The following is a 27,343-nucleotide window of genomic DNA, read 5'->3' as shown; positions in this document are numbered from 1 at the left end:
TTAAATGTTTGTAGAAGTCCTGAATTTAAGAAACATTTGTGACTTTATTTTATCCTGTTTCTCAAATTCATTTTACCAAGGAATCTTTTTTCCTCTAACACACATATTCAATGGGACACGTTTTGGAAGCTGCTTTGCAACCAGAATGACACCCATAGTGGCAAGAGAATATATGATACCTTTTTGTTTAGGTTTTCTGACAGCAGCCTGCAAAACCTAGAAATAGCAGGAGCTCCTGTTATGTCTAGATCACAGTGATTTCAGCTGAATGTGACAGTTTACTTACTTATTGAAGAGACTGAATATCAGACAGGCCCTATACAGTAGGCCCTATCTAACCACTAGGTTAAAATTATTAAAAGTCTGTGGACAGAGGTTAGCAATAGGGTAAGAGCACCCTATTGGGAAGTGAGATTGCAAGAGAACTCTTGTCCTAGTCTTGTCATGAGATGGAAATAACAAGATGGCTAAGGTCATCCTTAACTTGAAGGAACTCACGTTGAGAGCCTAGTAAATTTCTAGTCAGAAAACACAAAGTCAGTTCTCTCTTAGTTTTGGAATAGTGTTTGAGTTTAAAATAAAATGTACCTCAGGGTCTTTTAGCTACATATGTGTTAGTAATGATAAATCTAATGATTTGACTTATTTTACAGATGTTTGAGGTATATGATGCAAAATTAAAATCTGCCAGTCTCCCAGTGCCAGATCTCTGTGCAGTCTATACTGTCCAGGTGCGCTGTAAGAGGCTAGATGGACTGGGATATTGGAGTAATTGGAGTACTCCAGCCCATACAGTTGTCATGGATGTGAAAGGTCTGTAGAGATTTTGTGAATGTGTCTTAAAAATGCCTGAGTATGTGCTTCAAATATGACTGAAAGATAATCCTTCTAATATCATATGTACAACTTGGGCTCCTTGTCATATTTTGCAGTTCCTATCAGAGGACCTGAATTTTGGAGAATAATTAGTGAAGACACCACTAAAAAAGAGAGAAATGTCACTTTGCTTTGGAAGGTATTCCTGATTTTTGTGTTATTTAAAATTTTACTTCTATATCCTGAAAGATTTGCTTCATTGTAAAAAGATTTACTCAGTAATACCATCTTTTGTAAACTGTGCAATCCCAAATTTATTTCTGTTTGAAGGTGTTGATTACAGAGAGCCGAGATGTAGAGTGGAGGAAGCACTGGTCTGGAGTTTGGAGACTGTCATTCTGTTTTTGGCTTGACATGTTAATCAGTGTTATTTTGACAGTCACTTAGACCTTTCACCCTCAGTTTCCTCATCTCTTATCAACATAAGATTGGACTGGATAATATCTAGTGTTCCTTCAAGTCCAAGAAATTCCATTAGTGTTTAATCCTAACCAGAGTAAACATAGCCTTCCCTACATACCTCAAGGACATTGAGATTGTTCTTTCTGGATGATGGCAAATATACAACAGATATTTCTAAAAACAATGAGTATAGAACTTAGCAATTTTGAAAGCATTTTTTTTTTCTCCCAAATGAATTGATTTCTGTTCCAAGTGAATGTATTTTTGTTGTTGTTGTTAGAATTTTCAGGGGATACAAACATGCAATCCTTACAAACATCATTTGTCATTGGGGAAATCCATACTAGAACAACAATGAGATACACTACATACTTTTTAGAATGGTTAAAATCCAAACAACTCACAATAAATCGTTGACTAGAATGTGAAGCAACAGGAACTTTTATTCTTTGCTGGCTGTAATGCAAAATTGTACAACCACTTTGGAATATAGCTTGATAGATTCTAATTAAAAAACTTTGCTACTTTCATATAATAGAATAATGTGTGTGTATGCTAAGTCTCTACAGTCCTGTCTGACTCTTTGTAACCCTATGGACTGTAGCCCACCAGGCTCCTTTGTTCGTGGGATTCTCTGGGAGAGAATGAGTTGAGTGGGTTGCCATGCCCTCCTCCAGGGAATCTTCCTGACTCAGGGATCAAACCTGCATTTCTTACCATTGGTGGGTGGGTTCTTTACCGCTAGTGCTTCCTGGGAATAATATTCAGTTATAAAAACAATATAAAGCCACAAAAGATATGGATGAGTCTTAAATGAATGCTGCTAAGTGCTAGAAGCCTCTGTAAAGGGCTACATTATGATTCCACTTAGATGACATTCAAGAAAAGATAGATATAACTATAGAGACAGCAAAAAGATCAATGGTTTCCAGGTGTTTGGTTGATGGGGAAAGGTTTGAATGGGTGAAGAACAGGGGTTTTTTATGATGGTAAAACTATTTGGTATAATATTGTCCTAGTGAGTACATAGCCTTATGTATTTCTCAAAATTCATTATTTTGAGACATTCTAGTTCTAGTATGGATTTCTAGACAGCTTCAGGGAGACTGTCAGAGCAGCCCTCACCTCAGCCTTGAATTCATCAGGGCTTGCTCTGGTCTGGCCCCTGCCTACCAATGGGAAATGTTTAATCAGAGTTCTAGGAGCTCGGTTGGTATAAAAAGCTCTGTAGCCCTTCAGCTAATCAACTTTTGTGTTTACTGTAGCCCCTGATGAAAAATGACTCATTGTGCAGTGTAAGAAGATATGTGGTAAAACATCACACTTCCCACAATAGAACGTGGTTGGAAGATGTGGGAAATCACACTAAACTCACTTTCCTTTGGGCAGAGCAAGCACATTCTGTTACGGTTCTGGCCATCAATTCAATTGGTGCTTCTTCTGCAAATTTTAATTTAACATTCTCATGGTCTGTCAGCAAAGGTAAGAAAAGGTATAGGGTATTAAACCTGTGCTCCTTTTAATATTTAATCTTTGCAAATCCCTCCCATTCTAAACGATCTTCCAAGAAGCCTATGATTCTCTGAATCAGTCTCTCTTTTACCTCTTGTCTCTGCTTTGTCTAAAAAATAATGTAAGAGTATATCCAGTTATGTGATGTTGTCCTTGGGGTTTCACGTGGTAGAACATGGTAGAACATTGTTGAAATAGTACTATAATAAATGTGAATGTTCTGATAAATCTAATACTTAAAACTTCTGGGCCAGTGCAGGTTGTAGGTGAATGAATCTCTCTCTCTTTATATATCTATATACATATGCATATAATGTGTCCATATATATACACACACATATATTAATAGATAAAATACACATGTGTGTGTCATATATACTACATAAATGTATGTGATAGTATAACATTATATAGGTACAAGTAATTGCTTAGATTTGAAAATAACTTGTATTTCATTTAATATGTGAACTCTTTTATTAATTTTGATATATTTGATCAATCAAGGAATTAAGAACCACTTTATATAGGAGCTTGTAGCTTGTATAGTATATTCAAAGTACAATTTTTTAATGAAAAATTCAAATTTCACTTCCCTCTACTAATCATGTACCTTCCTGAAATATTTGCTTATTGCTTTACTTAGATGTGTCCTATCCTTTTTTTTAAATCTCAGAATACTTTCTACCTCTTCTAGAGTATTTTATATCCTGCCTTGTATTGCGATTACTTGTGTACATATAGTGTAAACTTTATGTAAGTTTCACAGCATTTTCACTGTATTTTACACTAAAAAATATTTTCAATCAGTATGTTCTATTAATAGAAATATTTGTTTAATGCTGCCCTATTCTAGGTGGTAGAAATTCCAATGTGGGTAAAATTATAATGATCTCACAGAGTTCAATAGATGAGACAGACTTTAATCAAATAATCATAAAAGTTAATGCCTATTTACAAACTGAGTTGCATGTTCATAGGAAAGGAATATAATTTTATAAAAGAAAAAAAAAATAGGAGCCTAAACCAGTATTGAGGGTCAGAGAAGTTTCCTTGAGGATGCAGTATAGGAACTGAACTTCCATGAAAGGTGGGGAGAAGAGCTCCCCCGAAAGAGGAACCGTCTGACCAAACATCCTGCGGTCCAGGAGAGGACACGAGGAGGATCTCCAGGGTCGTGTGTATGTGTGTGTGTGTGTGTGTGTGTGTGTGTGCAGAAAAGCCGACAGATATGCCGAGACACGGCCCTTAGGGCATTGTAGACATGATGAGAATTCTGTCTTCATTTGTGAAAGTCTGGAGGCTTTGAAGCGGGACACTGTGCAGAGGGTGTTAAAATGATTAGTTTTGTGCTTTGAAAGCATGATTCCATCAGTGGGAGAGAAGAGTTGGGGGGAATTAAGATGATTAATAGGCATGTACATTACTACAGAAGAGAACATCTTTTGACCATATCCAAAAATTCTTTTTTGGATTTTAGGTCAAATCTTATTTATCAATAGCATATATTTCCACATCTCTCTGCTTATATGACTTCTGTGATACAAAAATAATTGCCATGTTTTACATTTATTTGTGTAAATATCTGCTTTCTCCTCCTCCTTCCTTTTTTACTAAGTTATATGTTCCTAAAGACAATTGGAGATTTTCATTAATTTTGAATTAAAAATGAATTTCCTTCTTTTCCCCTCAGTAAATATCGTGCAGTCACTCAGTGCTTACCCTTTAAACAGCAGTTGTGTAATTCTTTCCTGGATGCTGTCACCCAGTGATTACAATCTGATGTATTTTATTCTTGAGTGGAAAATTCTCAATGAAGACAGTGAAATTAAATGGCTTAGAATCCCTTCCCCTGTTAAGAAGTATTATGTCCACGGTAAGCTTACTGTACTTTGATAAGTTTTTCCTATGGATTAATATGACCCTACAGATTATTAATTCAAATAACACAGTCAGTTAATGAAAACTTCAAAAATAAAGATAATACATCTTATTACCTTTAATTCTGTCACCTTGTCACCAGCATTTAATTCTACTTCATTTGTTTTTCACTTAAATATTTATAGTTGTAATCATATTGTATCATTTATACCTTTTCTTCTGGTTGGTTCCTTTGATAAATCACAAACATGTTTCTATTTTATTCCCAATCCTTTAACCATTGTTAATGATTATATAGCATTTACTACAAAATCTACTTAAACCATTTATTTATATGAGAACATTTATGTTGCTTCCAGTTTAACCCTTTAAAAAAAAATGAGTTTTAACGGCTTTTGATATCTACTGCCAAATTGTTTTCCCAAATTGTATACCAACTTATGATGCCACTAGCAATGAGTGGGAGGGCCAGGCTGAAAGTCTGATTAATAATTTCCCAAAAGTAGACCAGTTGCTCTGTAAGGTGATTAAAGTACAAAATATAAGTGCACAGTACAGAATCTCCAAGTCTGAGTAAGCTTTAAGCAGAGAAGCTAAGGATTGCCATAGTACTGTTTACAATGTCATACCAAAGGCTCATACTTTTCATTTCAAGGACCCTAGAATTTAGCATCAGAGTAAAGAGAAACAAATGACTGATGGAGAACTAAATTCAGTTCACTATTACTGTTGTCCATGTGGTTACTCTGTGCTTCAAAGGGATTTATCTCTTGTGGAGTGATATTTGTGTGTCATTAGCATTTGTGAAAATAGATCACTGATAGATCCATTTTGAGCTTTGCTATGGAGATGGTCATCTTCCATAGATCTAGACACCTGGATATGTGCAAGGATTCCTGGTCCCCATTCCCAAGTTCTTTACATAGGATCTCCTAAGACTTTAGTCTCCCAACTCCCTTGAATAGGGAAGCTGAGTAAACTGAATTCCTGCGGAAAGGGAATATTGCTGGCTTTGATCTTGTGGGAAAAGAGGTAGAGCAGATTGTCCTGGAAAGGGAAATGGAACAGCTCATACACCCCAAACCTGAACAAACTGTTGCTGGAACATGCCTTTAAAAAATTGCAATTTTCTATCTCTGGGTAAGATTTTTAAAACATTATTTGGAAAATTATTGGTGTTACTAGGAGAATTTAGAGTGCTCAGATTGTCTTTGAAACTCCCCAATTATATTTCAATCCATAGATAGCAGTCATCAATTTTCAATCCAGTTTCAATTCATAAATCATCAATTTTATATGCATGAAAATATGAGTCACTTAAAACTTTTATATAGATTTCACTCATTAATATTAATTCAGTAGGGATGACTCTTTAAAATATTTTTTTTCTCCTCAGATCATTTTATCCCCATTGAGAAGTACCAGTTCAGTCTTTACCCAATATTTATGGAAGGAGTAGGGAAACCGAAGATAATTAATAGTTTTTCTCAAGGTAAAAATTTTTACTTTTAGTTTCCTTTTATGCAGATATGTGGTTTCTTCCTTAGTTAGCAATAATGCTGCCATCTGATTATTCTCTTTCTGATGGAATCATGGAAGAGCCCAGAGTCTTATGTAGATGTGTCGTGGGTGACCGTGTTAAGGGTATGTGGTTCCATGGTGACATTAAGAATAATCAGGCATCATATTGTGTTCTTGTATTGGTAAGTAACACTTTCAGTCTCAAATTGGGTAGAAAGTTGATTGTTGTTTGGTTGCTAAGTTACTTACCCCCTTCTCCTCTTGCTGTCAATCTTTCCCAGCATCAGAGTATTTTCCAATGAGTCTGCTCTTTGCATCAGAAAGTTGATGGAAACAAAAATGGAAATACCCAGCTATACCACAAAATATATCATCATAAAGTTTAATTGGAAAAATATTAATTTGCTGCACAATTAATATGAACACACCTACCCCAAACTAGCTTTGACATACTGATGGAGTCTTTAAATTTTCATCATCTTCTAAAGGAAAATTTTTCTGAAAATAAAACTGGAGAGACAGTTATAAAAAAAAGTTCACTGGGTGTCATATTTCTGATTCATCTTACTGTACTTGGAGCAGGAACATTTTGATTTTACTATTATTTTTCAAGTTGTTTCAAAATCTAAGTGACCCAATAGAAAAAGAGAGAAATATTTTACTTGGTTTTAGAAGTAAAATAGTTATATAACTTCATTCATGTATTGTTGAACAAATATATATTGAACATTGTTCTAAGCATTGGGGATTGAATATTGAACATCAGTCTGTGCCCTAAATGAAGCTTAAACACCAGTACTGAAATGATAGACAATAAACAAATAATATAGTGTCATATAGAAATAAGTATATGAAGTAAAAATAAAAGTAAAATGAAGGGATAGAGTTAAACTGTGGTGCTTCAGTGTGTGTATTAGTTGCTCAATCATGTCCTACTCTTTGTGACCCCATGGACTGTAGCCCACCAGGCTTCTCTGTCCATGGAATTTTCCAGGCAAGAATACTGGAGTGGGTTGCCATTTCCTTCTCCAAGGGATCTTCCCAATTCAGGAATTGAATCCAGGTCTACCCACTCTGCAGGCATATATTCTTTACTGTCTGAGCAGTAAGAATGGCCAAAAATGATGGTCTTTTTCTCTAAGAAGGTGATAAGTCCTGCAAGGACAAAGGGGAAGAGCATTTGAGCAAGGGGACAGCAAGTGCAAAGACCCTGAGTAGTGAGCATGCTTGGTGGTCCAAGAAGCAACAAAGAAGTCAACGTGTCTGAAGTGAGCAAGATAGAAGTTGATGGGTCTTGTAGATTGGCTTCTCCAGAAGCAGATGGCTGATGTAGAGAGCCATCATAACAACTTTAATGGACACTTTGACTCATATAATCAAAAAGTGATCAGATGGAGAGATCTGGCAAATAAATACTTTTGAGAAAATGTTTTGCTACATTATGAGAAGCATAATTCTGAACAAAATAGTAATTATTTTATGATCAAAGCTATACTTATATTTTTCTGATTTTTATATCTTTAAAGGTCATTCAGATGTATGATGAAATCAGAAAAAGGTCTGTTATGATTTTTAATACAGAAAGATATTACTTCCTCAAGAGTCTAAGTTGTGTGAATTTTTTCTTTTTCAGATGATGAAAAACACCAACATGATGCAGATCTATATGTAATCGTGCCAATAATAATTTCCTCCTCAATCTTATTGCTTGGAACATTGTCAGTATCACATCAAAGGTATTGTATTGTGGTGTTAAAAATCTCAGGCATATTTAAACCATTTTAAACCCAAATCAGAAACACTAAAATATGCTAAATATTTTATATGTATTCAGTATACAGTAAGATGGCATAAGAAGAAAAAGGATTGCTTATTTCAGGAATCCAGCCACACTGCATTTTGCTAGCACACATAAGCCTCAGGGAAGAAATTAGATTTTTGACAAATGTATATATGTTCATGAAATAACAAGCTTATAACAGGAAAGCCTAGGCAGTATATTCTTAGAGGTCACAGGAATGGCTTTCAGAATTGTAAATCTAGGTTGAGGACTTTTAGTTGCAAAGATTTATTTGAAACAGTCAATTCACTTATGGTTAGTAGGCATTCTGCTTTTAAAATTTTAGCACTGTGTTGAACTGCTTGAATAGTTCTTTATGTGCCCCATCACTCTGTGCTGAGAGGTCCAGACCACTGAGGTTATTTCACATGTGGCAAATCTCTACAGAAATTTTTGTCTTCTAGCAATGAAGAGGGAAAAGTGATTTTAGAATCTGAATTTATCTTCTAATCAAGTGAGCTGATGGAGCCTGTGCAAAATATTTAGCACAGGGCTGGGCATACAGTTTTCAATAAATGTTAGCTATTTTCTTATTATTATTGTAGTGATCATTAACTTTGGTCTAGACAGAAAGTTGGTAGAAATCTTCCTGGGATAACATATGAAAGTAAATTTGATCCTACTGTGGCATAACCAGTCTGGTAGACTTAATTTCTAGTTGTTCGCTTATTAACTGTTAACATTTTCAATGTGAATGTTCTCTAATTCTAATGCCTTGTTTATCCTTTGTAGAATGAAAAAGTTGTTTTGGGAAGATGTTCCAAACCCCAAGAACTGTTCCTGGGCACAAGGACTTAATTTTCAGAAGGTCCTTTTTTCAATTTTTTTTAACCCCAACTATATAATATTTCATTTTAGATGCTGTACACCTTTTAGAACTTCAAACATTTTTAAGGTTCAAAACCTTTTTTTTTAAGAATAAGGTTTAAATTTTATTTTATTCAGTTCACCTTAATATGAATCTGTCTAATTTGTTATTTATTTTCATGGGTAGGAAGATGCAGGGATTTGAAACCAGGACAAAACAAAATTCAATAGGAAGTTTATCATCTGAATTAACAATATACATACCTTTCTTCGGTGTAACAGTATATCATAAAACAAATATTAGAATGTTAGGGTCAAATCTGATGGAGAACAAATATTTATATATACTTTTTGGGCATAAGTCGATTGTCCGTTGGAAAAGGCTGAAATCAATACTTTTAACCCTTGTAATTATCTTCATAATTACTTAAATCAATTAAAAACTACATAATCCTTTCCTAAAACACCGCAATCAGAAAAATGCAATTATCAAAGTAAAGCTTACATTTATGAAGATAGTTCCTTTCAAGCTACTTATGAAACAATTAGTCAACCTTAATAAGATAACTTGCACTTAGGTCTATAATAGATTTTCTCAGAAAACTCTAGAATCTAACAAATATATCATTAATTTCCCAAGTTTTCCTTGCAGCAGGGTTGGCTTTCTACCTATGAAACTGGGAAAATAGAATTCAGTTTTCATGGCGAAATATCAAACAATGATCATATGGGGGTTATTCAGTCTCAATAATTGTGTCATTGTAGTCACTGTTACAAGTCTTCAGGGGTTTCTTTTTAGCTACAAGATCAAGTATAGTCCTTTTAAGCTGGTTCTCAATGACTTCTCTTTACAATCTGTTATCAACTTATATATTCCATTTTTCCTGTCCATGGGCCTTAGTCATGCTGACACTATTTCTCTCACCTCTATAGACCCTTCTGCGTCAGTGAAGAGTTTACTCTAAGCTCTTCTTTCCTCAAACCTCTGTGAGCAAATTTAGTTCAGAAGAAATTCTTCCCCCTCTAAGTTTTCAGAGCATTTTATTATTTATTGTGAAGAGTGTTCTGAGTTCTAGGGCTGTATTTTAAGACCACATATATTATTGAGCTCCTCCTGCTAAATGCAAAATGCTGAAGTCAACATTCACAAAAGAATTTACAAAATGCTGATATCTTATAATATGTCCATTTATTTATGTGCAGATCATTGAGATACATATTCTTACATTCATTAAGACTTTTATTTCAATTCTTGGTATCTTAGTTCCCTCTCCTGTAAAATGAGATTTAATAGAACTTACCTCATTGAGTTGTTTCAGGGAGTAAAGAAGATGGTACTTCCAAATAGTAGTGTCTCAAAAAATTATCATTATATTGAATATTTACATGTTTTACATTGTTATTCTTTCACTTACCCCACAGAATAAGTATTAGCATCTCCATTTATAGGAGAAAAAAATCTAAAGCTTATACTGGTTAGGTAGCTTGTTTTAGAGTCTGACTTAGTTTACTAATTTGTCTAATTTTTAAGCCTATTCTATTAGTAATTGTTCTCTCTGGCTTTCCTTTTTTTTGACCATGACCCTTGGTGAGAAATATGCTTTACCCTGCAACCTAGTAAATGTATAGATACAAATAATATGCATTTGCAGTGCCCTCTATCTTCAAAATTTTATTTCATTTAAAAAATACTGGTTACAACCCTCCAAGTTCATTCACATACTGATGAATATGATTTGTAATAACAAAACCCCTGCTCTGCAGTTTACCAATGAACAAGTGAGTGAACAAAATAAGTAATATTGTGGACAAAACAATGCAAGCAACTAAATTGTAATCTTTCAGCAGAAGAGACAGTGTTTTATTTTCAGACATGGTAGCACTGTAGTTTCACATATTTACATGCATACATTATCTTTACAGAAACTTCACTTTGCCTGAGTCTAACCAGCCCCACACCAATACACTTCTCAGCTATGCCCTTACTATATAAGCTACAGAACCTCCTTTCATTAAAACAGACCTGATGATTTTTTCAATTAGTAAAATATTTATTCCTCTTCTTTCTCTTCCATTATGAATTCTTACTGTGACATTTATTGTAGTGATAGTGACATTTCAGCCATGTATATTTATTTGTCGTTCATTCATTCCTTTGTTCAACAAGCACATAATGAAAATGAGTATTTACATTTAAGTCTACGATGTTGCTAGGCTCTGGGAAAACAGTTTTTAAGATATCGTTCTTACCATCTAGGCAGTGACAGGGAGGTCATAGAGAAATGACTGGTTAAAAGCAGTATAGAAGGAGCTTGTCTTCTTTTCTCTCTCTAAAATTGTTTATTCATTTTAAAATTCAATCATTAATTCATTCCATGCATTTATTCAAGGGATATTTATTGAGTAGTTATCCTATGCCAGTCACTCATCTAGGCCTTGGGGTTAAAATGGTGGGAAAATGAAAACTCTTAGAGTGTACAGTCTATGGGAAAGATAAGATTAACCAGTTTATAACTGAAATAACTCTATGTGTTATATATAATATATACTATGATAATATTACAAACACTAATAATGATAAACGTGTTGTGAAATAAAGGGACCCAGTGTGCTGAGTGTATTATGTGGGATGGGGGGTGGTGAGTGAGTGAAGGTAAGAAAGTGACAGCTGAGCTAAGATCTGGAAGATGAACAGTGATCATGTGGGATTTGTGGTGGAGGGTGAGAGCCCAGGCAAGCCCACCTGTGAAAACAAAGCCCTGTGGTAGGAAGGACCTTAGCACATTCACAAACTGAAAATAGGGAGGTTAAAAGACAAAGAATAAAAAGGAAACTATTTTCTTAAATACTGAGTTTTTTTTCTTCTTTGAACATGAGAGGAGTTTTGTAAAAAAAAATCGAAGTACTTATTTAACTAAAAATGTAACCACTTCACCATGTCAGTATATATAAATTCCGGGAATAACAATCTTACTGTCTCAGAGAAGCTGAAACACTCAGTCTTCAAAATGGTAAGCTCTGAAATCTCTATGAACCACCAGGAATAATGGCTTCTAAGTGTTTACCAGCGCAGGGAAATGGTCAGGCCCACCTCAGCAAAATGTAGTTTGACCCTGCATCAGGTTTTTCCATTTTCCAGAAAATGGTGGACACAAAAGAATGTAGACTAAGTCAGTGACTCTAGCCTGCACGCTACCCCGCTGTGTCACGTAGCTCCCTGAGGGGGAGTGTCATGCCACAGCAGATCACCTGGCAGACGTGCAATAGACAGAAATATCACCACATGTCCCCAGGTTCTGGTAAACTGAGAAGGTGTGAAGAATTTCTAAGTAGGGTGAGTGAATGACATTATTTGTAAGACTGATTTTTTTTTTCACTTTTGCAAAAATTAGACTTTAAAATCTTGTAAGATATTCTTTAAGCATAACTAGCCCTCAAGGTGCTCAGTTTATTACTTGGCTTAACAGGTACTCAATTAGGAATAAATCAGTTTTGGGAATGTATCAGGAATATTTAAAGAGTCAAGAAGAATGTAATTTCAAAGATTTTACTGATGATAAAAATCTAATCTTCTAAAATTCAATAACTTCTTAAAATCTCACCTTCTACTTTAATCTCCTAACTAAAAGTACTTTTTTGGAGACATATAATACAGTATAATTCACATTGCATTTCTAAAGAGGACAAGACAATTTACTATCTGCTCCAAACCTTCATATTATTTTATTTAATTTGGTCATAGACCTAATAACTATATTTTCTGATTACAAAACTGAGGCGCAGAATGGTTCAGCAGCTTGTCTTGATCAGATAGCCTGTAGGCATGAAAACCTTGGTTAAACTCAGGTTCATTGTACTCACGTTGATACCTTTCCCATCAAGTCCATATTAACAATGGATTGCTTAATATACTTAATGCCACTAAACTGTGCACTTACAAATAGTTGAAATAACAAATTTTATGTATATCCTAACACAAAAAAATTGGCAAAGAATCTGAATAGACATTTCTGCAAAAAAGATGTACAAATAGCCAATAAGGAAAAATGAATATATGTTCAATGTGATTAGGAAAAGATTAGGGAAATGTAAACCAAAAGCACAAGATAGCACTTTATACTAGCTAGAATGGTATAATAAAAACAACAGGTAATAAGTGTTGGTGAGAATGTGGAGAAATTGGAACTTCCCTGTACTGCCAACTTGAACGTTAAAATGGTGCCACCATTTGCTCTTAATTTTTCTGGCAGGTCACCTTCGTATTTCTAAAAATAACATGCTTATGCCATTATGAGATGTAAATAGCGATTTCTGGCTGTAATGAGGATTTACTTACATACATATTTTTTTGCCTCTTCTTTTCCCATGCTATTACCATATCATATTGTTAGTCACTTTTTTTCAGTTCCTTTGGTAATCAGTCTATAATCTCAGACCAGTCTTCTAAAACTCCATTTGTTGTTCCATTAAATAGAGACTGTTTCTTAGAACCACCTCCCCCTTTATTAAAATAAAATAAAGACATTAGTACTCTTACCTTTCCCTCCATTTCTCTCTCCACTTCCCAATCTTTGTCAACTGTAACTTTACATTTTCACTTAAGTCAGAGTCGATAACATGTTCTATGCTATAATTTGTCTGTGAGTTAATTTTAAAAAAATAAAAACCCAATAAACTGTATTTTCATAGTTATGAGTTTATAATATTGTTCCTTGCAGAACCAAGTCATATAATGTGATTACATTACCACATTTTGTGGTTCCAATGACACAAAATAGTTAAAAAAATATTTTAGAAACACTCTACCCTGTTGATCTGAATTTTGCCAAATTTTAGTTGGCTTCATTTTTAATTTTTATGTTTTGTTTTGTGTTTGTTTTGCTTTTTCTAGAGCTTCTAATTGCTTCTTAATTTTTTTCTTTTTTTAACCTTCTGTGTGCTGTTATTGTATGTGCATCTTTACTGGAGACCTGTTCCCCAGGCACTCTGTCCAAGAAATCCTCTATCCTCCGACTGTGATCTGGATTAGGCCTTTTCTAACATTACTACAAGCCATCCCTCTGAATTTTCCCTTAACTGGTTTCTAGTGGGGGCTTCCCTGATAGCTCAGTTGGTAAAGAATCCAGCTGCAATGCAGGAGACCCTGGTTTGATTCAGGTGTCAGGAAGATCCCCTGGAGAAGGGATAGGCGACCCACTTCAATATTCTCAGACTTCCCTTGTGGCTCAGCTGGTAAAGAACCCACCTGCAATGTGAGAGACCTGGGTTCAATCCCTGGGTTGGGAAGATCCCCTGGAGAAGGGAAAGGCAGTTTCTAGTGGAAACTGTTCTCTAGACATTTTTTCTTTCTCTTTTTTGATTAACTACTTCCTTACATAACCTGCCAGGAAATATTGTGTAAGTTGAAGTCTCTCCAAACCTGAAATTCTTTTTATTGTGCCTTCCTTTATTGATATTTTGGTGGAATAGCAAGTTCTGGGCTGACAAGCCTTTCCAATAAAACTTTGAGACAATTTCTGCCTTATCCTCTAGCATCTGGTATCACTTCTGTGAAGTCTAGTGCCACTCTGATTTTTACTCCTCACTGGTATCATGCAATTTTCTTGCTTTTAATATATTATCCCTGTTACTGATGTTCTAAAATTTTAGTGATAGGTCTAAACCTTCATTTAGGAAGATTCTTTTTCATTTAATTTTGTTCTTGTTAGAAGACACTTTTGATTCCAATCTCCTGTCAATTCTAAGAAATTATATTATTTCTTTGATAACTTCCTCTCCTCTTATTTCTTTGGATCTCATTCTAGAATATGTATTAGGTGGATGTTGGACCCTCTGCATAGATCTATACTTCTTTTCTCTTCTCTAATACATTCTGTTTCTTTGTCTTTTTTTTTTATTTATGTTTGAGACCTTGCCATACCCTGTTCCTTCAGTGCTTCTATTGAACATTTGCTCTTTGTAGTTGTAAATTTCCAAGTACTCGTTTTCAGTGTATCCTGTTCTGACTTTATGCATGCAATATTTTCTTACTAAAAATACCAATTTAGAGGGTCAGTGTTTGTTTTAAAAATTCCCTTTTCTTTTATTCCTTGAACTTTCTGTTTCTGCTAGGATCATATTCTCCTCCTATTTATCTTGGCTTTTTAAAAAATCTCACACTTTCCACATGTATGTGGTAATCCTTTGTTTTTCTTTCATGTTTAAGAAAGGGTTAGAAAGGGCTCTGCTAGATGAGGAAAGACATGCTCATAGACACCAATACTCCTCAGCTGCTAGATTCCTCCCCAGATAATTATTCAATTACTTTTAAGAACAAATCTTCAATTTGAGTGTAGGGAGTATAAAGCCTTTCCCATGTGTAGCAGAGGGAGTAGAAGAGCCCCATTCCATATAAAGAATTTCCTGTTTTCAGACAAAGGTCTCATTTCTTCCTGTGTTTTTACCTGCCTTTTCTTCACCCCTCCCCCTATCTCAAATATATCAGTTCAGTCGGTTCAGTCACTCAGTCATGTCCAACTCTTTGCGACCCCATGGACTGCAGCACGCCAGATTTAACCTGTCTGTCACCAACTCCCGGAGCTTGCTCAAACTCATGTCCATTGAGTCAGTGATGCCATCCAACCATCTCATCCTCTGTCACCCCCTTCTCCTCCTGCCTTCAATCTTTCCCAACATCAGGGTCATTTCCAGTGAGTCAGTTCTTTGCATCAGGTGGCCAAAGTATTGGAGCTTCAGCTTCAACATCAGTCCTTCTAATGAATATTCAGGACTCATTTCCTTTAGGATTGACTAGTTTGATCTCTTTGCAGTCCAAGGGACTCTAAAGAGTCTTCTCCAACACCACAATTCAAAAGCATCATTTCTTCGGCACTCAGCTTTCTTTATAGTCCAACTCTCACATCCATACATGACTGCTGGAAAAACCATAGCTTTGACTAGACGGAGCTTTGTTGGCAAAGTAATGTCCTTGATTTTTAATATGTTGTCTAGGTTGGTCATAGCTTTTCTTTCAGGGAGGAAGCGTCTTTTAATTTCATGGCTGTAGTCACCATCTGCAGTGATTTTGGAGCCCAAGAAAATAAAGTTTGTCACTGTTTCCATGGTTTCCCCATCTATTTGCCATGACGTGATGGGATTGGATGCCATAATCTTAGTTTTTTTGAATGTTGTGTTTTAAGCCAACTTTTTCGCTCTCCTCTTTCACTTTCATCAAGAGGCTTGTTAGTTCTTCTTTGCTTTCTGCCATAAAAGTGGTGTCATCTGCATATCTGAGGTTATTGATATATGATCTCCACTATATGCAACGGGGCAAACTGTCTTTCTCTTGATAAAGAATCTGCTTACAATGTGGGAGACCTGGGTTCAATCCGTGGGTTGGGAAGATCCCCTGGAGAAGGGAAAGGCTAGTCACTCTAGTATTCTGGCCTGGAGAATTCCATGGATTGTATAGTCCATGAAGTCGCAAAAAATCGGACACGACTGAGTGAGTTTCACTTTCACTTTTCACTTACCCGCCCCCCCATCTCCACTATATGCAACAGGGCAAACTGTCTTTCTCTTCAGCTGTAGCCCACCCTGGAAGTATTCCAGTCTGCAGCTCATCTCCTTTGGTCTATGCTCCTCCACTTGTTTCCATCTATTAGAAATTCGAAATCTCATTCGCTCTTAACCTTCTCAGATTATCTCATTTGATTTATTCACGCACTTTCATTCTAACAGAGCCTCTACAGAGATAAGAAAGAAACATGCATGTTCAAACTGCCATCTTGAACCACAATACTTTCCTACACCATTTCTCAGGATACTTTAAAAACTAGAATCTTTAACAGCATTGCATCAATTATTCTTCAATAAAATAAATGAAACAAATCAAAATCTTTTAAAAAGTTCTGAAATAGGATAAAAATAAAAATTTTAAACAAAGGTTGAAATTCTTGTTGTAGGAAAACGTATTTCAGTATGTCAATAGCCTTGTTTTTCTTCTAATTCAAAACTTTTTTTAACCTCTTTCTTTAGCATTTTGTCTAATCTGTTAGTTTCTTCCTCTAAATCCAAACCATCTACATTTGAGGTGTGTGTGTGTGATCTAACCCTGCTCCTTTGTTGTCTGGATTTATGTCTATTTCCACCATAGTGTCCTCCCACTTAACAACCTAAATACTTTGAAGTGTTTAAACTAAAACCAAATGGATTTTTTTCTTTTGAGTCAAAGGCTATCCTAGATTCCACCGCCTGTTCTAGTTCTCAAAAGAAGAAGCTTAGCAACCCATAAACTCCTAATAATGTTCTCATGGATCTGAGGCAGATTGTCCCTGAAATAGGTAGAACAGCCTTGCAAAAGTGTGAAAGAGCTGATGTAGTTCCCTAAATATGATTTCCATTTTCTCTATTTTCTTGTCCTTCTTAATATCTATATATGTGCCCTTGGGTCATAATGAATCAGAAGAGACGATAAATTAATCAGCTCAAATCTATCACAGCAAATAGAAAAGGCAAAAGAAAGAACATGTTCTCCTCCCTACTTGTGTTTAAAAAAGCTTTTCATCTTCCATTGTATTATAGACTTTGTTGGATTAGAAAAACATTCAGAGTCCTCACTCTGCTTTAGTTAGCTGTGCAACTTTAAGCCTTGATCGCTTTGTCTATAAAAAAGGGAGAAATGTGGACCAGATGATTTCTTAGAACTTTTTTCTAGATTAAAAAAACCATGATAGTTTTATTCTTCTTTACTATTTCAACTCTTCTCTATTTTCATTGAAAAACATTATTTTCAGAGATCTACTACTTTACTCTTTCTTGTTCCAAATTCTCTAATATTTGCTGTTGTTCCTCCACTTGCTTTTAATTTTCCCAGCTCTTTGTTCTTCTTTGCTTTTACTTATTCTATTGTTCCTCTATAGATTTTCTTTTCTGGGATTGCTAAGGCTATCCTTAGAGTGTGATATTAAGGCATGCATTAAGAAAATGATAGAGATCACCTTAGTTCAAAATGTTATCTTTTCTTAAAAACATGCATTACCGTAGCTTAATGCAAGAATTTATGATCCACTACCCATGCCTGACAGAACATCTTTTTGATTTATTTTACCTTTTGCTTTCTGAGTGGTTTTTTATTTTGCTTTCTTATTTTGTTTTATTTTATCTGAACAGAGAACGGACATTCTTTGAAGTCTAATCATGGTCACTACCGATGAACCCAATCTGCCAGCTTCCCAACATTCTGTAGAGTATTAGAAGATTTTTACATTTTGAAGAAGGGGAGACAATCTAAAAAACAATTGGTGAAACTATTCAGAACTAAAATATGGTGGATTATGTTGATTTAGAACTTAAAACAGATGGTAAATTTGGATTTCAAGACATTGATCTTAGTCCAGTTCAGTTTGGATGTATGGTTACTTCTCAGGTCATCTCAAAAGTAGTATTTATGATATCTGGCTTTTGATTTGTCCTTTGTCTGGTCATAAAACATTAAAAAAATATGACTGTTGCTCTCAGCACATATCTGTTAGACATCATCAAATTTATACTAGACAATGCTGTAACTACAGCTTCTGACACATAGCTTGCCAAATACAATGACTCTAAATGTAAAATGAAGCAAAAGTTTTTAGTTTACATTTTATGTCCAAAAATTGCCATTTTATATCCTTTTGTAGACACTTCAGCCTATAAATTGAACCATTTGGGTATTCTTTATAATGTCTTGAAGCTCTTATATATATCTAACTCTGATCCATATGGGAATTTTCATTTTAGTCTTGAAAATGGCCTAAATGCTAACTTCCATTTCTGTTCAAAGACAGTTTGTTCTGGTCAAAGGGCAGTAGAAGTTACAGTTCATTTTGGGATGACCTGACGTATCCAGGTCAGACTCACCAGATAAGAAAATACATCAGCTTCCAATTCGGCATCTTTGTGAAATTCTTGACTAAATTTAATTTATTTACACTGAACCACCCAAAGCTTGTAGCAGGCAGGGAAGTGGGCAGTGATGCAAAAAGGGAGACTCCCCAGAGTTTAGAAATAGCTCAAAGCAAACCCAGGACTTTCCTCCCTAAAAAAAAAAGACCACCACTAATGCTATGAATTACCTTGTGTGCTCTGCTGCTCACATTCAAAATAAACCAAAGCCTCTGCTTGGTTAACCCAAATAATATTTAAATTTAGGACACATATGCATTACTTACATTTAGATTTCATTCACAGTTTGATTTGAATGTTAAAAAAAAAACAAGAATCAGGAAGAAAGTGTTCTTTCCCCACTTCCTTGACTTTTAATAGATGCCACTGGAATGTAAAATTGAAGTGTGAAAATATGAAAGGATATTAATTCCTTCTAGCTGAGTACGTATTTAATATGCTCTCAGACTGTTCTAAAATCTTGAAATATTAGATACATATGATAGTTGAAATGATTTTTTAATAAACATATTCTTAATAAATGTTTGTGACCCATTGATAAAATATACTTTAATAATACATGGATATGTGTTTGTTGTTGTCTTCCATTATTAGTGACCTCTTTCATCAAATGCATTTGAAGAAGTAAATTATTTGGTGTAACAGATTAATTACCAATTATGAAGTTTTAGAGGGCATGAAATATGTCAAGCATGTCATTTGAAGAACATCTGTGAGTTTGCATGCTATGTGCTATTATTTTTGTTTTCAATGTTAATAGTATGCAGTTCCTTTATTTGTAGATCTTAATTTCTTGGTTCATTTAAATTTTAAGAAAATCAATACATACATAGTAGTAACTTTAAGAAAAAATAAAATGAGCAAAAGAATTTTGAAGGAAATTATATAAATTTAATTATGTATTTCTCTCAGAAAGAAAACAGGAAGAGGGATAGTTTTCTCTTTACACATTATATTCATAGAATAATAGAAAACTGTGTTAATACAGTATTTGTTATTTATGTAGTATTTTAATCTCTGTATAAATCTATTTCATTATGTTTGGTATATTTATTCCTTTATGATTATAATCACCCATATGTTTCACTGAGTTCAACATTATGTTAAATGAATTGTCTTTTTATATGGAATATATTTGCCATTATGAATGTTGATTATATTGTTATTTCAAGCAATATATCTGAATTCATTCTATTAGTTTAAAAATTATAAAATTCAAAATTTTAATTATATGTATAGCATAAAATTGAACACATTTTCTATAGTACTTCATTTAGTTGTGTTAATTTTTCAATCTGCTGTGTCTACAGTTTTGTTTATTTTGCATTTATTTTTTCAATATGTTTACATTGTATGAGTTGAGCTTTTTTGCACATAGATGCTTGCTTGTAGCTGCTTAGCAGGGTTTGTTGTTGTAATGTAACCACCGTTCTTATAAAAATATGATGTGCATTGGTTTTGCATCTTTGTCTTCATTCCACATGTCCTATAGTTTGTATATTTATGTGAAGTTATTTATAAGGAATGGATATTTAAAAGTCTGTGATCATCTCTTTCACCTTCATTGTTTTCAACAAATAGGTATTCTTAGTTCCTATTTTCTGATAGTCATAAATAGATTTTTAGTATGATGTAGGGTAGATAAGATCACATATAGTTTACCTTCATAGCATATATTATGTCATGGAGTAGTTATTTTAGCTATCTGTAGCCAAGTTGTATTGCTCCTTTGATTTTTTAAAAAATTTATGTATTCATTTTGTCTGTGCTGTGTCTTCATTGCTGTGTGGGCTTTTCTCTAGTTGTGGTGGGCAGGGACTACCCTCTAGTTGTGGTGCCAGGATTTCTCATTGCGGTGGCTTCGCTTGTTGCAGAGCATGGGCTCTAGGGTGAGCGGGCTTCAGTAGTGCAGTAGTTGTGGCTCCCGGGCTCTACAGCGCAGGCTCAATAGTTGTGCCCGCGGGCTTAGCTGCTCCATGGCATGTGGGATCTCTCTGGATCAGGGATGGAACCTGTGTCTCCTGAATTGGCACGTGGATGCTTTACCACTGAACCACCAAGGAAGCCCCACTCATTCGATTTTATACCAATTTACCTTTTAAACTTGATGTAAGAGATTTCAGTTTGTGGAAGTGCAATTTGCTGTACAATATTAGAAATTCTTCTAGAGATAACACTTTCTAATTTCAGTGTCCTTAGTCACATCTGACTCTTTGAAACCTCATGGACTATAGCCCGTCAGGCTCCTATGTCCATGGGGTTTTCCAGGCAAGAATACTGGATCCCCTTCTCCAGGGGATCTTCCTGACCCAGGAATAGAACCCACATCTATTGTGTCTCCTGCATTGGCAGGCAGATTCTATACCACCAGCACCACCTGGGAAGCCATTGAGAGCTATGCACTTTCAGATACTATCTAATGTGTTCCTTGTACAAAGCTATGAGGTAAATATTGAACACAAGTTTACAGAGGAGGAAACTGAAAGGCAGAGAGGTTAATGTACTTGTCCATGATCATAGAAATGGAAGGACTCAAATTTAAGTCTTTCTCATCCCTCTTTTAAACAATATCTTATACTACCTGTCCCTTACGATTTTTGTTCTATTTATTTCAGTCCAAAATCAATTAGTTTGTGGTTGATTTATGTCCTTTCATATTAACTTTCACACTTCCATTTCTTCCATGATATCATAGTGAAGCAAAAGAAAACAAAAATCAATACAATTGAGGATTAAAATGTGTCTTTTCTTTTAGCCAGAAACATTTGAGCATCTTTTTATCAAGCACACAGAATCAGCGACCTTTGGTCCTCTTCTTTTGGAGCCTGAAACCATTTCAGAAGATATCAGTGTTGATACATCATGGAAAAATAAAGATGAGATGGTGCCAACAACTACAGATGCTCTACGTTTGACGACTCCAGATCTTGAAAAGGGTTCTATTTGTGTCAGTGACCAATGCAGCAGTGGTCAATTCTCTGAGGCTGAGAGCACAGACATAACCTGTGAGGATGAAAGCAGGAGACAGCCCTCTGTTAAATATGCCACCCTGCTCAGCAACTCTAAATCAGGTGAAGCTGAGGAGGAGCAAGGGCTAATAAATAGCTCAGTCAGCAAATGCTTCTTGAGCAACAATTCTCCACCAAAGGATTCTTCCTCTAAGAGATCATGGGAAATAGAAACCCAGGCATTTTTTATATTGTCAGATCAGCATCCCAATATAATTTCACCACACCTTCCATTCTCAGAAGGCCTGGATGAACTTTTGAAACTTGAGAGAAATTTCCCTGAGGAAAATAATAATGAAAGGCCTGTCTATTATTTGGGAGTCACTTCAATCAAAAAGAGAGAGAGTGATGTGTTTTTGACCAATGAGTCAAGAGTGTTGTCCCCATTCCCAGCCCACTGTTTATTCACTGACATCAGAATCCTCCAGGACAGTTGCTCACACCTTGTAGAAAACAACTTCAACTTAGGAACTTCTGGTCAGAAGACTTTTGTATCTTACATGCCTCAGTTTCAGACTTGTTCCACTCAGACTCAGAAAATAATGGAAAACAAGATGTGTGACCTAACTGTCTAATTTCATTCCAGAAAGATCTAAGATTTATGATGTAATTGAGTCATATGAAGGTTAATATATTTCACCAATGGTTAGGAGAGTAGAAAAGAAAACAGAGTCAAATTTGAAAATGATTGTTCCAGAACTAATGGTAGCTATGCTCACTCAAGTAATACAGAAAGGGTGTGAGAAAGCCTTCAAGAGCCTAACAATGTAGACTGACTCTTCTAATGATTTTGCTAATCAGCTATAGTGGGACGGTCTCCAGTGATGTTTGTCTAGCTAGCCATAAACCCAACAGTACTATTTTTGGGGACATTGAACCCATGCAGAAGGAGCTAATCATCTGAACTACATTCACATCTGAAAGACTTCACACTAACACTTGTGAAAATGTAACTATTTTCAAGGGTGTGGTTATTTTACCTTGAGTTGTCTTTACTGTGCTCTCATTTACACACACACGCACAATCATACCCAATAGGCATCCTTGTGCATTTTAAAAGTACGTGATGTATTTGTATTTTGTGATATTAGACTGTGTGATTTGAAAGTGTTTTTATTTAACAGACTTATCTTGAGCAGTTACTCTGTGATCCACACTCAGCTAAATGTTGCAGATAAATAGAGGATATTGCCCTGGGCTAGGGGATATACTTGAAAAGATACACAAGAAATCAGTCTTATGTATCAAATCTAAGATCTGTACCATAGAATGAGACTACCTATTAGAATGATGATACCCACAAGTGTTTTGATAGCAACACGTATTTATGAAAATATACTGTCTGCCTTAACTTTTCTTTGGCTTCCTTGATAGGTCGGTTGGTAAAGAATCTGCCTGCAATGCAGGAGACCCCGGTTCGATTCCTGGGTCGGAAAGATCCACTGAGAAGGGATAGGCTACCCACTCCAGTATTCTTGGGCTTCCGTTGTGGCTCAGCTGGTAAAGAATCCACCTGCAACGCAGGAGACATGGGTTTGATCCCTGGGCTGGGAAGGTCCCCTGGAGAAGGGAAAGGCTATCCACTCCAGTATTCTGGCCTGGAGAATTCATGTACTGTATAGTCCATGGGGTCGCAAATAGTTGGACACGACTGAGTGACTTTCACTTCACTAATGCTTCTTTATAAAGATGCTCACTTGCTGATACAGCTAGACAGTTAAATATTACTGTATGTGACTCTGGAGTCCCTGTCTTCCGCATTCCCACCTGCATATACACTGTTTTTTTCTCATTGACTGAGCACTCTCCCTGTATATAAATCAACCCCTAGCTAATACTTTCCTTGCTGCTGTGCTTAGTCACTCAGTCGTGTCCGACTCTTTGTGACCCCATGGACTGCATCCCACCAGGCTCTTCTGTCCGTGGGGATTCTCCAGGCAGGAATACTGGAGTGGGTTGCCATACCTTCCACCAGGGGATCTTCGCAACCCATGGGTCAAACCCAGGTCTCCCCACATTGCAGGCGGATTCTTTACCAGCTGAGCTAACAGGGAAGCCCCAATACTTTCCTTACTTGAGGTAAATTAATTATTGAAATAATTGTATGAAACATGTTCTACTATTACATTCCTTTTAAAGATTAGAAGATTAAGTAATTTTCCCCAAGATCACAGAGTTAGTGGAATTCAGTTATAAACCCATAACTTTTTAAGCTAGTGATTATGCTTTTAACCCATACCTTACACTGTCATCCATTAAAAAAAAGATCTGACCTGTAATCTAATAAAATTTCTTAAGTAGACTTCAGACTTAAATTGAAGAAAGTAGGGAAAACCACTAGACCATTCAGGTATGACCTAAATCAAATCCCTTATGATTTTTCAATGGAAGTGACAAATAGATTCAAGGGATTAGATCTGATAGAGTGCCTGAAGAACTATGGATGGAGGTTCATGACATTGTACAGGAGGCAGTGATCAAGGCCATCCAAAAGAAAAAGAAATGCAAAAAGGCAAAATGGTTTCTGAGGAGGCCTTACAAATAGCTGTGAAAAGAAGAGATACGAAAGGCAAAGGAGAAAAGGAAAGATATACCCATTTGAAGGAACAAGGAGAGATAAGAAAGCCTTCCTCAGTGATCAATGCAAAGAAATAGAGGGAAACAATAGAATGGACTAGAGATCTCTTCAAGAAAATTAGAGATACCAAGGAAACATTTCATGCAAAGATGGGCACAAAAAAGGGCAGAAATGGTATGGACCTTACAGAAGCAGAAGATATTAAGAACAGGTGGCAAGAATACACAGAAGAGCTATACAAAAGAGATCTTCATGACCCAGATAACTACGATGGTGTGATCACTCACCTAGAGCCAGACATCCTGGAATGCAAAATCAAGTTGGCCTTGGGAAGCATTACTATAAACAAAGCTAGTGGAGGTGATGGAATTCCAGTTGAGCTATTTCAAATCCTAAAAGATGATGCTGTGAAAGAGCTGCATTCAATATGCCAGCAAATTTGAAAAACTCTGCAGTGGCCACAGGACTGGAAAAGGTTCAGTTTTCAACCAGTCCCAAAGAGGGGCAATGCCAAAGAATGTTCCAACTATTGCACAATTGCACTTATCTCCCATGCTAGCAAAGTAATGCTCAAAATTCTCCAAGCCAGGCTTCAACAGTATGTGAACCATGAACTTCCCAGATGTTCAAGCTGGATTTAGAAAAGGCAGAGGAACCAGAGATCAAATTGCCAACATCCGCTGGATCATCGAAAAAGCAAGAGAGTTCCAGAAAAACATCTACTTCTGCTTTATTGATTACACCAAAGCCTTTGACTGTGTTATCTCAACAAACTGTGGCAAATTCTTCAAGAGATGGGGATACCAGACCACCTGACCTGCCTCCTGAGAAATCTGTATGCAGGTCAAGAAGCAACAGTTAGAACTGGACATGGAACCACAGACTGGTGCCAAATTGGGAAAGGAGTAGGTTAAGGCTGTATATTGTCATCCTGCTTATTTAACTTATATGCAGAGTACATCATGCAAAATGCCAGGCTGAATGAATCACAATCTGGGATCAAGATTGCCCAAAGAAATATCTATAACCTCAGATGCGCAGATGATACCACCCTTATGGCAGAAAGTGAAGAGGAACTAAAGAGCCTCTTGATGAAAGTGAAAGAAGAGAGTGAAAAGGCTGGCTTAAAACTCAATATTCAAAAAACTAAGATCATGGCATCTGGTCCCTTCATTTCATAGCAAATAGATGGGGAAACAATGGAAACAGTGACAAACTTTATTTTCTTGGGCTCCCAAATCACTGCAGATGTTGACTGCAGCCATGAAATTAAAAGACGCTTGCTCCTTGGGAGAAAAGCTATGACTAACCTAGCCAATATATTAAAAAGCAGAGACATTACTTTGCCATCAAAGTTCTGTCTAGTCAAAGCTATGGTTTTTCCAGTTGTCACGTATGGATGTGAGAGTTGGACTGTAAAGAAAGCTGAGTGCCGGAGAATTGATGCTTTTGAACTGTGGTGTTGGAGAAGACTCTTGAGAGTCCCTTGGACTGCAAGGAGATCCAACCAGTCAATCCTAAAGGAAATGAGTCCTGAATATTCATTGGAAGGACTGATGTTGAAGCTTAAACTCCAATACTTTGGCTACCTGATGCGAAGAACTGACTCATTGGAAAAGACCCTGATGCTGGGGAAGATTGAAGGCAGAAGGAGAAGAGGACAATGGCGTCACTGACTTGATGAACATGTGTCTGAGCAAGCTCTAGGAGTTGGTGATGGACAGGGAAGCCTGGCGTGGTGCAGTCCATGGAACTGCAAAAAGTCAGACACGACTGAGCAATGGAACTGAACTGAACTGTTAATACTGGATAAAAATAATGTGAGAATTACACAGATGTTGTCTTTGCCTTTAAAGACTTTAATGTTTATTTTTTATTCCAGTTCTTGGTATGGCAAAAAAATCCCAAAGAAAACATATTGAGCAATAAACTAAGAAACCTGCAGAGACAGTTGTTCAATGGCAATAAGAATTTCCAGATTATTAGTATCATCAAATAAGTACTTCAGTCCTCAAAAATATCCCCAAGGGCTGTTAAACATCACTGTAAGTGAAAGGCACTCAGTTATGACCGACTCTTTGCGATCCCATAAACTATACAGTCCATAGAATTCTCCAGTCCAGAATACTGGAGTGGGTAGCCTATCCCTTATCCAGTGGATCTTCCCAACCCAGGAATTGAACTGGGGTCTCCTGCATTGCAGGTGGATTCTTTACCAGCTGAGCTACCAGGGAAGCACTAGTAGTCCATGTATAGTCCATGGGGTCACTAAGAGTCAGACACAACTGAGCAACTTTTACTTTCACTTTCAAACATCACTAGTTTTGTATTTAAACTGAGAGAGGATTCTGCTGATTTACTATTACCGAAAATAAAATTCTACCCCCTTCTCTCTTCTGGTTGTGGCCATATGAAATGAGTGATTCTAAAGAGTGACAAAGATCTCAGACCCCAATTGATATTTTTTCACACATTTCATGATCATTTGCCAACCTGAAATCAATAAAGCTGTTTCACGTCATAAGTACTGTTGAGATATCTCAGGATCTCACACACTCAACCAATGACTCTTACGAGAGAAAGGTAGAGGGCCTATATCAATTCACTGAATGATTAATTCTGTACAAAGATAAAGAGGGAAATTTTTTTTGAATGATTTTTAATTGGTTTACAGTTTCAGAAATAGATTATTACATGTATGGAAATTTTGGTAAAATTAACCATTATTTTAATACTTCTCATAGGATATACATATATTAAAAATTACATTTTGCCCCATTCTGCATGTAAGGAGAGATTAAATACCAATCAAGTCTACTGAGACATGACATCCTCTCATTCTCCTGTGGTTTGGGATCCAGAACAACAAGAAAGAGAAACTGATAAACGTTCCAGTCAGCCTGAGGTTTTGCCACATGTGTACGTATGCTATAGTGAATCCAGAAGTCCCAGGACCACTGTAGTGCTGTAGGTCGGAGTTAAAGGAACTTGGTGACA

General features: G+C 36.0%; 1 protein-coding gene across 3 annotated transcripts in view; it reads left to right on the top strand.

Moving 5' to 3' along the window:
* Positions 1 to 22,343, top strand: part of LEPR (leptin receptor) — an 84,461-nt gene extending 62,118 nt beyond the window's left edge. For 2 of the 3 annotated variants that reach the window (XM_081485758.1, XM_081485756.1), the window contains exons 13-20: positions 654 to 813; positions 933 to 1,015; positions 2,544 to 2,760; positions 4,481 to 4,663; positions 6,065 to 6,160; positions 7,823 to 7,925; positions 8,762 to 8,837; positions 17,987 to 20,212. In XM_081485758.1, coding sequence (XP_081341884.1) covers positions 654 to 813; positions 933 to 1,015; positions 2,544 to 2,760; positions 4,481 to 4,663; positions 6,065 to 6,160; positions 7,823 to 7,925; positions 8,762 to 8,837; positions 17,987 to 18,004 — 936 coding nt within the window. In that variant the 3' untranslated portion in view covers positions 18,005 to 20,212. Of the gene's footprint in view, positions 1 to 653; positions 814 to 932; positions 1,016 to 2,543; positions 2,761 to 4,480; positions 4,664 to 6,064; positions 6,161 to 7,822; positions 7,926 to 8,761; positions 8,838 to 17,986; positions 20,213 to 21,515 lie in introns of those variants that run through there. The other variant, XM_081485755.1, reaches the window with a different exon arrangement.
* Positions 22,344 to 27,343: the final 5,000 nt, after the last annotated feature.

Source organism: Giraffa tippelskirchi, chromosome 5, assembly GCF_054371585.1.
Source record: "Giraffa tippelskirchi isolate mGirTip1 chromosome 5, T2T-mGirTip1v1.2.pri, whole genome shotgun sequence".
Lineage (NCBI taxonomy): Eukaryota > Metazoa > Chordata > Mammalia > Artiodactyla > Giraffidae > Giraffa > Giraffa tippelskirchi.
This window is presented reverse-complemented; position numbering and strand designations above follow the sequence as displayed.